Consider the following 13,745-nt stretch of genomic DNA (forward strand, 5'->3'; position numbering starts at 1 on the left):
TCATATAAATACCAGTCAATGTTTTTAAAAAAAAAAAATTATTATTGTTTTTTGTGAGCCAATGTTTTCTAGTATTTATTTTCACTCCTTAAAATAACACGATGTGCTTTCAGGTTCCAGTAGAATAAATGTGTGTTCTTATTGACAGAAGAAGAGTGAATTTGTTCTGTTAGGCTGTGGTTATCAGATATGGATTATTTGGAAACAGTTTTTTCTTTCTTCACGTGACATAATACCGCTTGATCGTTGAACTTAACCTGTGCTGAGAGGCTCAATGAAGATGCTTTAGTAAACGAGCTTCACGCAAAGGCTTTGCTGGGGCTATGAAACTGCATGTCTGATGTGCATTTCTACCTACTGAAACGCGGAAATCAGCTAACCTTATCCTCTTTGGATTTTCCAGAGTAGTATATCAGAACACGTTTTATATTCCCTTTTAATCTTAAAAAAAATATTCCATACAATTCTTGCGATAATTGGGTGAAAAATTGCGGGGTGGTTTATCGTTAAGTTTATGTATGTAGAGGATCCAAGTTGTTTAGTATACATCCCTGACTAGTATTTTATTTTCCATCATTGGCAAGTTGAAGCACACACAAAGTTTACCGCAGCAAAAAGCATAGTGTTTTGTTCTCACCTCCGGCTCTTCCTTGTCCAAAGAGAATATTGGGGTGCAGGCTGTCTTCGTGCTCCAGGAGGTGAGGTAAATAATAATAGAGGTTGACAAACTGCATAGGAACCTTTGTAGTGAAATTGAAGTCTTTCCATCTGGAGTCATCTGCAGACACAAAATAAGCAATTACTATTCCTAAAATAACTTTGCCTGGCCTGCAGATTTTCCCCCCAAAAACTCATTTGACAAAAAGCTTATGTCTAAAAAAAGTAGTCTGAAATAAAAGATAAGGGATTATTTCACATACGCAACGTTTAACTCTGGACTAGTTTTCACATAAAATCTTTTTTACAACAATCACAAACTACTGTTTAATTCACTTTTGGCAGGAAATAAAAAAATGGCTAAATATTTAGTTTGATACGGACCTCGCTTCACCTACAGAGGTTATCTGGCAAAAGGAAGGTAGTGCACCTCATTCCTGCTTTAGATGAAATGCCTTCATCACAGCTGCATAAAAAGGTATCATACCATATTCCGCTGACGTTTTGGATCAGGGTTCTTTATTAAATGATAGAAACTAGTGGTTGGCCAATAACTCTTTCCCTGGTTATTCAGTTTTTAAGGTTTAGAGGAACCATGGGCCAGATGTATAATTCTTCACAATAGCTATTACCTAATTGCCATTTTTTGTGAATCGCAATTAGGTAATCGTTACTGGAATGTATGAAACTCCAGGAGTTTCATACTGCGATTCGCAAGGGCTCGCAAATGGACCTACCTCATTGATATTCATGAGGTAGGTCGCAATTTGCAAACCATTGCGAATGGCTACATTCACAGGGATGGTGGCATGCTGGGCTCAGCAGACCACCATGTCTGTGATTGCTTTTCAATAAAGCAATGGTAAAATGAAAAGTTTTCCTTTAATTTTTTAAGAGTAGGCAGTGGTCCCACGGACCACTGCCTGCTCTTAAAAAACTTTTTTGCATGCATTCACAAAGGGGAAGGGGTCCCCCTTCCCCTTTGCGAATCGGTTACCACCAATTTGAAATTTGTGGTAACTGCGATTGTTTTGCGACCACATTCACGGTCACAAAACAATCATACATACCTATGTGATTTGGTATTAGGAAGGGATGCCCTTGACACGCCCCTTCCTAATACCGAATCTGTATGTCGTCGCAAATTGGACTTGTTACATACCAAAATGGATTTTTGCGATCGCAAACAGCCTGTTGATGTTTGATACATCTGGCCCCATATTCCGTGAGTGATTAAATAAGACTGTGGTTATTTGCCACCCCTCTCCCCGGATATTCTACCATGGCATTTTAGCTGCTGTTTGATGGCCCTGTTGACTCTAGTTTTTTCTTTTTTTTTTTTAAATATCTTCATTGGTTTTAACAACATAGGAACAATCAGATGCTGTACATTATTGCAATGATCTTATAGTGTGTACCAAAGTATGACTGATATACATGCAAAGTGCAATACATATAGATTCAGTCATCCATGAGACAGCAGTAATAGCAACTACTGTGGTGTTTCGCATCAATTCGCCTAATTCCGTTAAACAAACTTTATAAGAAACACACTCTTATCAAAATATGATAACCAATGATGTAGGATCTCCAATGGTAAGGTTTTGGGTGCATGTACTGTTCAAATGAGGAGGGGGGGGTTCGTCAGGACATTGAGGGGGTGGGGGGGAGAGAAGAGAGAGTGAAAATAAATGTGGTAGAGGGGTCTCAATGTCTGCAGGGGGTGGAGTGAATAGCCAGTATGCCCTGGAATCGTATGCACTGGGGCTGCCAGCAGGGGTATAGAGTTACATCGTAGTCATAAAAGCAATGTCCCAGTTTTACGGTATTTTGACCTGCAAACCATCGCAAGGGCCACTGGCGTTGGGCTGCCGGGTAATGATGTTCGTAGTGGGCTAACCTTTTTTGTCACCTCAGATCCCACAGACCGGTTTGAAAATGAAGGGTTTTGTTGTGGTTTTTTTCGATGAATTTAAAATTGCTGGTGCGTAGTTTTGATCTCTCCATCATTTAGTTTGGAAATGATATAAAATAACTAAATTAAACTCGGGATGATCCAATGCTTTGTTTTCAATCGAAATGTGAGCCGCTGCTGCACTAGCAGTATCACCACCACCTTTTGGTCTATTCATTTTATGTCACACCTTTGCCAAATTGTGTCTTTATAATGCTTTTTAATGTTACCGATACCAGCTAAACAAAGCTCTTAGAGCAAAAATATTATTGCAAAATGTAAGTCACACATTATAATTCCTGCAGAGCCAATGCTACTGAAAACTGTGAGGCATTTTTTGTATGTGCTTGGAGGCGAGTCTTGTTGCAGTGATGTGTTTACCGACTGAGAGTGTAGTCTGGACTGCCGAGTGTGCCACTCTGACATTTCCCAAGTAAACTGCAGACGTAGGGGTTATTTTGAAATCTAAATGAGCTGGCATCATCCCCATGTGACAGACCCAATAGCACCATCCTTGTCAAGGCCTCCTGCAGTGTGGGCCAGTTTAAATGTTTTGCCAGCACTGATTTTGGTTTCTAATCCTACTCTGAATGATTGTGATGATGCTATGATCAGGTTTCGAAACGCTGCGCTTGGCAGTAAACGCTGGTGTTTCTGCCATTGCAACAACAACAGATAAGAGTAAGAAAAATCAATATCCTTACTGAAAGGAGCCCAGGAAAACTGTTAACAGCCTTTGATTATATGTTCTTATCAAATCCAGCCTTTAGTGCTTGAGGTCACAGTGTTTGCTTAGGTTTTGTGTCTGGGCGCTTTTAGTAGAATGCAAATGTGAGCACATATACTAATGATACTAATGTGGCTGACCTATAATCAGTGTGAGAAAGCCACCAGTGTTTTTCTTGTTATCATTTAGTTCTGTCGTTTGTTTACATTCTTGCTGTAGTGAAGGGGTAAGGCGAAAGCAGGTCCATATATCTGGTAATGGCTTTGGCTTTGAACTATAATTTTGCAAGGGCTTCAGTGTAAGGTAGACCTCCCACCCGGAGTTACCGATTCCAGGGGATTGGTATCTCCAGGGAGAGAGATACCGGGAACGCAAGTGAGACCCTGCGGGTCCACTTAAAATTAGGAATTACTGGGGAATAACTAATTCCAGCCACGATTCTCACGAAAATGCCATACTTTCCCCTGGTAATTTAGCCAGGGGCTGCTTTTTAACCAGTCACAAAATTAAATGGAAAGCACTTTTTGGCCAAAGACACTCATAGCACAAGAGAGTCTCAGTCCAAAAGGGCGATTTATTGGCATGGATATCCAAAGGCAAGGCAACGAACAAGTGAGGAAGGCTCATAAAAAAAGCAACTGGCAAAGCCAATAGTTCTGGGTTGAATCGGATAATGCATGGAGCGTTAGCAAATTATAGTGAGACATATGGGGAGCAGTAGTAGTGAGCAGAAATAGCTATAGGTGTAAAGCAGTTTCTCATGTAGTTAAATGCAAGCACTCGAGTGAAGGTGAGGGTGTAAATTTGATCTTGCAACAGGGCTGATCTATGATTTAAGTGTCATAAATTCCTGTTGTAACATTATTAATTGATAAGAGGCACTATGCAGTGCTCTGAAACTCGTCTGGTGGAGCCTGTTCTGTATAAAGCACAACTAAACTAAAAATAAAGAAGGGAATCAACACAGTAGGCGCAAGAGGTTGTGAGCACAGAAAATGCAACAGAAAAGGGAGAGGACAACGTGAGAAGAGCACTCTGGGGAGGAATGTGAGAAATAAGCATCTTCTCCTCAGATAAGACAGAAACATATCTGTCCCTGCTGAAGCAGGCGTCTTAGCTAGAAATTATTAATGAATGTTTATGTGTTTTGAATAATGAATTTTGTAGAAAACGAATAACGTAGAGAAAAATAATGCAAATGTTTGGAAAATTGACCTCAGAGAATGGCCGCCAGTGTTCAGGAAATGTACTAATTAATGATTAATACTTAGCAAGTGTCTTGGCCTAGTTTTGCCTGGCCTCCTGCAGAAGCTGTATTTCTTAGCATTTAACAAAATGCAGACAGAGTGAACTAAACTGTGAAAAGTCCATTGTCTTATTAAAAGTGCTTAACTGAAGCTTTCTGTGGGAACCGACGGACAGGAGATGACGTCCCTCGTAATGTAATGTAACAATTTGTGTGTAATGTGTGTGAGAAGTACTTGCCCAGGACATGAACAATGAAGACACTGACTGGAGATAAAGATGCAACAAATTTTTACCTGACGAGCCGGATGATGAGGAGATCGTAAAGTGGACCAATCAACTTTGTGTGAAGAGAGAAATATTAGAATACATGGATTTAGTATAGAAATATTATTGGATAAAATATAAAAGTAGGATTCATTGACCAATGGGGAATTAGGGGATAGTTTAGTTGACTTTGATATAACCTCGCAACAGAGGGAGAAGACTTCAGACCATTATTCAGATTTTGGGGAGTTACTGCTTTAGAGAGAAGAAGAGACTCAACATTCTCTCACTGGGCTCATACTCACTGACTGAGAGCCTGATGCTTTGCTGATTGATTGATGACCTGAGGACGAAGACTGATTCTGCTTGCTGATCCATACCGTGGACAGGTAGATATGACAATGTGACTGAATTGCATTTTTATGCCTTTTCTTTCTAGCTACCAACTGCACTGTCTTGATAGTTTCCCTAGCTAGATGTTTTTTCCTAAATTTGTGTTCTAAATTGTTTTTGCATGAAATCCAACATGCTAATCTGGGTTAGATGAGGGTATTTACATGACGACTGACTAATTACAAGGACTAATGTTTGACGAGTTATCTTGCTGAATTCTAAGTATGTGATTACTTCGTTGCAACTGACTCTGCATTTGATTTGCACCGTTGCCTTAGAATGTGTTGTGATTCAATCTTTGATTGGATTGTGTTTCTTCCGCCGTCATTTGATTTAGGGATTCATCTTCACGACTTTAGCATTGTTAATATAAGGGAAATAAAAGTACTAAACTTTTATTAAAGGTGTGGCTAATCTTGGCTGAAAGGTCATACTGCGTGATATTTACTGATTCCATTGTTTATTGATTTTGACTAATTATTGATTATTGTGTATTGATTATTGTTCATGTATTGGAGCTATGGCGAGAACATCTTAACCGGGTCAAAAGGTTCATCGACCTATTCTCGTCCCCTTGTAAGTTTACTTCTTATGGTCAGACGCACTAACAGATATGGTAGCAGACCGATGGTTAGTCTCTTTGGGAGCTCGCCGTAGACTTTTGATATGGAGTAACAGGTATTGACAGTTAGATTTTGTTTTTCAAAATGAGATTTGTAGAGAAAATGATGTTCCATTAAGCCTAGAAATGACTTTCCCAGATCCTGGATCCTGCTACTAGCGTTGGGTATGTTCTCGGCGTTCTAATGATAGAGTGAGAGAAATAGGTTACGCTTGCACAGCCTATGCAAATCCCAGGTGAATTATGACATATGTGAGAAATTAGGGAGTTTGCGTACTCCAAATGAAGTTTTAGTAGGAGTGTGTGTACTCCGCAGTGTGAGAGTAGGGAAGCAATCGAACTTCACATGTGTGTGGCACTTTGTGCTAAAAAATTGTCGACGTGGTTGTTGATGTCTAAGACTCCGGAGTATATTGAAAAGTGTATGAGTTACTTGGTTATATGTTGTAATCTGTCTGGCTTAGTAGGTTCATCGGGCGTGGTCAACAAGTCAATGAGGGAGTTAAAGTGGGCGAGAGAAAATTTCGACTGAGATTTGGCGAGTCCTATGTGCACCAGGACAGACCCATTGATCAGTTGAAAGTAAAATTTGCTGGTCGAATTTTGCCTGCGAATCTGGGAGACCGAGAAAGAAGAATAGCTGCATAAGCGAAAGGGGCATCAGTGAAAATCCGTAAGGTTTCTGAAGCGACTGTTACCTTTCCTGTAGTAAACCACCAGATTTGTTTTTGGTTTTTGATTAGTGCTCGCAATATTTTGCATTAGTTTTGAGGGGATTGGAGTTTAGGAGGGCAAGACACTGTACTTTGTCAGCCGCAGTACATTTGAGTGTGACGTCATTAGAGCTGCGCTGGGATAGATTGGTTGGTGAGAAGGGTCGCGCACGGATTGGCAGCCGTCCATGAAAAGCAAATTGGTTGAGAACGTGGGTGAAAGGAATCTTGGGAGTAAAAGTCATTTCCTGATTTGATTCAAATAAACAAAAGTAGAAAAGATTACGTTTTTCAAGGTGTTGAAAAGTGCCTTCAGGGGAGATACGTACATTAGAGCGAGTGTAGGAGAGCCTACCCTTCCAGAGAATACACCAGCTTACATTGTAATGGAGGAGCGAGGTGTTGCCCCAGGTCTTTGGCTAAAGCAGTGCTGCAAGTTGACAGAGAAAAATGGGAGTATAGCGCTTCCTGAAAATGGGACGTTTAATTGGAGGATTTTGGAGCAATTGCAGATGGTGCTATATGAATCAAAGCCCCTTCCGAGACCAGCACAGGAACTGGTAGCTGGACAGTAACAGCAAATGAAATTCGACAAAAGAATGAGAAGGGTAGAAAAGATTTTAGTGGAAGCGAAATGGGATTGGGAACAGAAGAAATGGTGATCAGTGACTTTGCACGATGTTAAGTTGTTTCCAGCGGTTATGCAGGAGGATGAGATGGAAGAAAAAAAAGCGACTAGGAAGACTAATAGAAACCCGTCCGAGAGTAAGGAAGCAAGAAGGTCTTCCGCAGTAGTTGAGGAATCAGATGCTGAAGATCTTGTTACACAGATACTGAGAGCCCGACCACCACCGTATACGGTGCACGAGAGTGGTCCAAGTACTAGTGTGAATCCAACAGCCCCGGCACAGGCAGTGGGGACAGGGAGTCCGGTACAGGTTAATGCCAATCTGACACAGGGTGCAGTGCAAAGTAGCGCTAATGTGTTGACTAATCCTGCAGTTCAGAGACAGATGCAGCCGCCACAGATACAGAGAATTTATCCTGATGTGCCTATTCTAGAAACGACTTCGAACTTAGTGGTGCCTACGGAGCAGGTGGTTCTGAGACCAATACTGATCCAGACTGAGCCGACTCCGATTTTGTTGCCCCAAGTGCAAGTGCAGCCACATGTGATGCTGAGATTTACGCCATTAACAGGGACACAGTCAGACTTGACTCCGGTAATGAATCAAAGTATAGGAGTCACTCTCCTACAGAGTACAGGTGCTAGAGCAGCCCCGGATGCAATACCGCTGCCGATTACTGTTGGTCCAGCAGTACCATTCTTTGTGCAAAAGAAACCACTTATGAGTGAACAGGGAGCAATGTCTTCGAGTCTAATGAGGAGGAGACCAAGTTCAGGTAGTCTCTTCCGTGGGTCAGACTTCTGATGGATCAAGATCACTGTTAGATCTTAATCCACTTGTTGAGCTACCTGATGCTGTACCTGGACCAAATGCAGGTCAGAGCTTGACATTATTGGCACCGGAAACACAGAATGTAGTGGTACAGCAGATGCCACCGGTCCAAGCGGGTAACATTTGGTTACAGGGACTGACAGCTCAGCAGTTGACTGAATGGTTAGACAAGCTGAATACCCAACAGAATGCCTCTAAAGGCGAGGAGCAATTGAATTGTGTCAGATTAAGCATGGAAACAGGTGAACCTCTGAGGGGACAATGGGGGTGAATAGATTAGAATCCTACACAGAAGCAGAGTTGAGATACTTATGCCCAAGGATTACAAGAGAGGTGGGAAAGATGCATCAGAGATTAGCAGATTTGGCAGAGAAGCATGGCATAGAAATTGAGAAAATGAAGCATTTGGAAAGTAGTTACGGATTAGATTTTGAGGCAAATGATTTTGAACACATGAGGTCTGCCAGAATGAAGGCGCATCTTAAACAATTGTTGCGGAGTGCTCAGGTTTGGGGAGCTTTAGAGAAGTGGGAAGGCAGATGGGTAAAGAAAAAAGACAAGAAGAAAAGAGATTCTCTAGAAGTGACTAAAAATGTACAACAGGACAAAGATCCAGTGAAGATCTTACCAAGGAGGGAAATCCCAGGGGGACATTTTGTTCATGTTCCTTGGAGCAGGAGTGACATTTACAAATGATTATCCAAAATTGAGAGAGAAGCCAGTGGAGTGGTATCGGCAGACTGACAGGTTTGTGAAGCTCCCGAAGTGTTTGTGGGAGGACTTGAACACATTACAGGAGATAGTGGACTTATGGGTCGAGTGTAAGAGGACTATTGAGTGGCCAAAAAGTGAACCGGAGAGAGATAAGAATACAGGTGCACCGTCTCCTGAGGTAATTAAATATTACTATAAGGTGATTGAGTTTTTTAAACCAAGGATTTTGCCCAAGAATACTGATTGGCAGAGAATTGACAGGACAGTGCAGGAAGCAAAGGAGTTGATACACGTGTACTATGAGAGATTGTTGAAGGTGTTCAAGGAGTATAGTGGCAAAAAAGCAATTGAGACGAAAGACCTGCTGCATTCTGTGTTCAGATTTGTAGAATGACTGAGACAGGTCAGATGATTAAGAGACATTTGATTTGCTAGCAGGCTAAACCGATTGATGAGGTGTGGCAGTTTGCAAAATACTGCAGTGATGAGATTTTGAAGCACAAGAAGTTGAAAGAGAAGGCGATGGTGATGCAGATTAAGGCAGCTCAAACAGGAGTGCAAGGAAATTTTGTGCAGCAGATGCCACAATCACAGGGAAATGTCATGTTTCAGCCTCAGATGAGAGGTAGGGGTCGTGGAGGCAATATGAATCATGGTCCCGATTTAAATACTGTAGTGGTTCAGAATGATGTGCAGGGGATGAAGAAGTTATTGCTGTGTCACATTTGCAGAGCCGTGGGACATTGGAAACAGCAGTGTCCGATGATGGTGCAGGAAGGTGTTGTTCAGCAAGGTAATGACATCAGTACATTTCAAAATGTGAGAGGATCAAGATTAGGGGGTCCCAAAGCAAATTTCCAGAATAATGTGAATCAAGCGCAGAATTTTCAGCCCAGGCAACAGGTGCAAATGCCCCGTGCCCAAGTGGCACAGTTGCAGCCAATGCAGCAGCAGGTTCCCATGGTACCTAGACAGCAAATGCAGATACCTCAAGCCCCGATGGAGCAGCAACAGATGATGCTTTCTCAACAGGTCAGAGACAAGACAGAAGTAGTAACACAGTGCACCAATTCCCGTTACACAGTGAGAATGAAATAAATGGTGAATGGATGAGTGACAGTTCAGATGAGGAGCCATGTGTGCTTGCGACTTCTTAAGAAGTAGATCAGAGAGGACCATAAGTGAGGGGAAAGGTTACGGGTCACAGAGTTTAATTCTTGGTGGACACAGGAGCTAAACGCTCTACAGTCAGAAGTGCAGAAGTTCTGAATTTGCCCCTTTCAGGAAGAACGGTTCAGGTCAAAGGGGTAGCAAACCAGTACTTGACAAACCTGATTACAGATCCAGTGCAAGTTGAGATTGGCAACTTCCAGGGACTGCATACATTTGTAGTCTGCGATTCGAGTCCAGTATCCTTACTGGGAAGGGACTTGTGTAAGACAGAGTGTCTGATTACTTGTTCAAATGATGGAATTGAGATCCAGACAAATAGTGATGATGAAGAAGACCCAGCCCTAGAAACTGAGCGTGAAACTACAAATGAGGAGTACCCCTTGATTGAGTTTTTCCCGATGTTCACAGTGAAAGAGCTTCATTCTGATTTGCAGGGAACAGTACAAGAGAACATGTGGGATTTGACAGGGAAAGAAGTAGGGTTGATCAAAGGAGTGGAGCCAATCAAGGTTACCTTAAAACCAAATGCAGTGGTTCCACAGCTTCCACAGTACAACATGACACAAGATGTCCTGATGAAAGTAGCTCAGATAATTGCAGATTTTTTGAAGCAGAGGGTGCTACAAGAGGTGCTGAGAAGTCCATGTAACCCACCGATAATGGGTCTGAAGAAGCCCTGTGAGAAGGTCTAAATTGTTCAGGATTTGAGAAAAATAAATGAGATTGTAGTCAAGTGTTGTCCCGTAGTGCCCAACCTAGCTGTAATAATGTTCCAAATTCTATGTGATGCAGAGTGGTTTAAAGTCATTGATTTGTCACAGGCATTATTTTCTGTGCCCCTTCATGAGGATAGCCAATTTCTCTTTTATTTCCAAAATTTTGGATAAGGCTTATTGCTGGTGCAGGCTTCCTCAAGGGTCACCTTCCTTCTTTAACCAGACCTTGAAAAAGAATTTGGAGTCATTAGAATTGCCTTTCCAACTGACTCTGGTGCAGTACATTGATGACTTATTGATTGCATCCAAGACTAGGGACGAGTGTAAGGATGACTCTATTGTCCTGCTAAATAATTTGGGAAAATATGGCCATAAAGTGTCACCACTGAAATTGCAGTACCATCACAAGGTAATGAAGTACATGGGTCACCAAACTGAGAAAGGGTTGAGGAAATATACAGGGAAAGGATTACAATGATACTGCAGCTAAGTCCCCCAACCACACAGAGAGATATCAGGATATTTCTGGGGATGGTGGGTTACTGCCGCCAATGGATCCTGAAGTTTTCAGAAATTTCAAGACCATTGCAGAAGTTGACCCATAAGGATGTTACAGATCCCATAGTGTTAGATCAGGATTAAATGAAGGTGTTCACTGAGTTGAGAGAGATTTTGGGCAGAGCTCCAGGACTGGGTATGCCTGACTACACAAAGCCTTTCATAGTGTTTTGTCATGAGCGTCATGCATGTTCGTTGTCTGTTTTGACTCAGGTCCATGGAGGTGCTCATCGCCTAGAAGCATATTTTTCAGCTATTTTGGACCCAACTGCAGCAGCCTTACCAGGTTGTTTGCGTGCAGTTGCCACAGTTGGTCAGAGTGTTTCACAGTGTGAAGGCGTGGTGATGGGATATCCCCTGACTGTAATGGTCCCTCAGTCGATTTAAATATTACTGACAAGGACGAAAACCCAATACTTGACTGGTGCTAGGTTGACAAGGTATGAGACGAGTATTTGGGGAACCCCAAATGTGACACTTAAAAGATGTACAGTGCTGAACCCGGCAACTTTACTTCCAAGTGGTACTTCTGAAATTGATAAAGAAGAAGATGTTGAACATGATTGTCTCGAAGTAACTTAGTTGTGCACAAAACCGAGACCTGACATTAGAGATACACAATTGGAAGAGAATGATCAAATTGTTTTTGTTGATGGTTCTTGTCTAAGAGACAATACAGGGACAATGAGAGCAGGATATGCTGTGTGCAAAATTACACGTACCTTAGAAGCTGTCTAGCTTTGTGGAGTGTATTCTGCCCAGGTAGCGGTTCTGGTTGCTCTCACTAGGACGTGCCAAGTTTCTGCTCGATTGAGAGTCATTATTTACACAGATAGCCAATATGGATTCGGAATAGTTCATGATTTTGGTAAATTAGGGTTGCAGAGAGGTTTCTTGACCTCTTCTGGAACACCAGTGAGAAATGCTCAAAGAATAAAGGAGCTGCTATATGCAATTCAATTACCTGAAGAGATTGTCATGGCGAAAGGTAGTGCAGATTTAAATTTGCAGGACTATGTGTCACTGGGGAATGGATATGCGGATCAAGTCGCAAGGTTTTGCACATTGAACTGTATATCATTCAAGTGGGAATTGTTACCTGAAGAAGATACCACATGTATGAGTTATGCATTACAGGTGATTGACTCTTTGGAAGAGTTAAAATCGTTGCAGAGTAATGTTGACCAGGAGGAGAAACGTTCATGGAGTAAAATGAAATGTGTTCAAAGACAGGATGAATTGTAGTTTTTTGAAGAGGGTCAGTTGGCTTTGCCAAACAGCCTGCTGCCTCAAATGGCAAGGTACTGTCACAGTCAGGCACACATTGGGAGGGATGCCATGGTTCGCCTGTTCAAAATTGATTGGTTCAACCACAAGTTTAGACAAGCCGCTGAAGCAGTATGCCATTGTTGTGTCCTTTGTCAGCAATTAAATGCGGGGAAAGGGGCAGTGGTAAATTTGAGCCACATTGGAAGAGCAGGAGGTCATTCAGCAGAATTGAATTGGATTTTATTGAGATGCCTGTGTGTGGAGGTTTGAGATATTTGTTGGTGATCGTCTGTATCTTTGGTCACTGGATTGAAGCGTACCCTACACAGAGAAATGATAGCCTCACAGTAGTGAAACTGCTGCTTAGGGAACTGATATGCGTTTTCGATCTCTTTAGAATCGGACAGGGGAAGTCACTTCAATAACGAAGTGATTAAATCACTGTGTGCAGCATTGAACATTGAGAAGCAGTTGCATTGTAGTTACTGCCCTGAAGCATCAGGACTAGTGGAGCAAATGAATGGTACCTTGAAGTCAAGAATTGCAAAGAAGTGTGCAGCTACAAATCTGAAATGGCCTGACGCATTGACTTTGGTGTTGATATCAATGAGAAACACACCTGATAGGAAGACAGGATTGTCGCCCCATGAGATCCTCATGGGCAGAGCAATGAGATTGCCAGCATTACCAGCAAATGCCCTTGTCAACATTACAGATGATATGGTGTTGGATTACTGCAAGGGTCTAGCTGATATGGTCAGCTCTTTCTCAGCAGGTGGAGGCCACCACACTGTCACTGATCCAGGGCACAACCTGAGAGCCGGAGACTGGGTTGTTGTCTGAAAGCATGTGAGAAAGACATGTTTGGAGCCACGTTGGAAGAGACCGTATCAGCTGGTCCTAACAACTACGACAGCTTTGAAGTGTACTGGGATCCCGAACTGGATTCACGCAAGTCACACGAAGAAAGTGGCAAGTCCCGTGGATCATGAAGAAGCATTGCTGAAAGTGGCAACAAGAGTGAGACAAATCACAGCATCAGAAAAAGAACCAAGAGGAACTGAGAGCTGATCGGCGTTTGTTGAGGACAGTTCAGTTACTCCTGTGAGAGACGAGGGTGGAGAACTCCAGGAGAGTATCAGAGAACATCTCTCAACTGAAGCAGCAGGAGAGCATAGCCAGAGGAGGGTTTTCCCAGAAGCAGGTGATCCTGAGAGACAAGTAGAGCAATTGCCAGACGGGGAAGGAGTTGAGGTGGATCAAAGTCAAGGTGATCT

At 42.3% G+C, this 13,745-nt stretch overlaps 1 protein-coding gene across 1 annotated transcript in view; it reads right to left on the reverse strand.

Moving 5' to 3' along the window:
- The window catches only part of MGAT4D (MGAT4 family member D), a 625,903-nt gene that overhangs the window by 417,032 nt on the left and 195,126 nt on the right, over nt 1–13,745 (reverse strand). The window contains exon 3 of the mRNA XM_069242567.1: nt 638–778. Coding sequence (XP_069098668.1) covers nt 638–778 — 141 coding nt within the window. The remainder of the gene's footprint in view (nt 1–637; nt 779–13,745) is intronic.

This window comes from Pleurodeles waltl, chromosome 1_2 (genome assembly GCF_031143425.1).
Source record: "Pleurodeles waltl isolate 20211129_DDA chromosome 1_2, aPleWal1.hap1.20221129, whole genome shotgun sequence".
Classification (NCBI taxonomy): Eukaryota; Metazoa; Chordata; class Amphibia; order Caudata; family Salamandridae; genus Pleurodeles; species Pleurodeles waltl.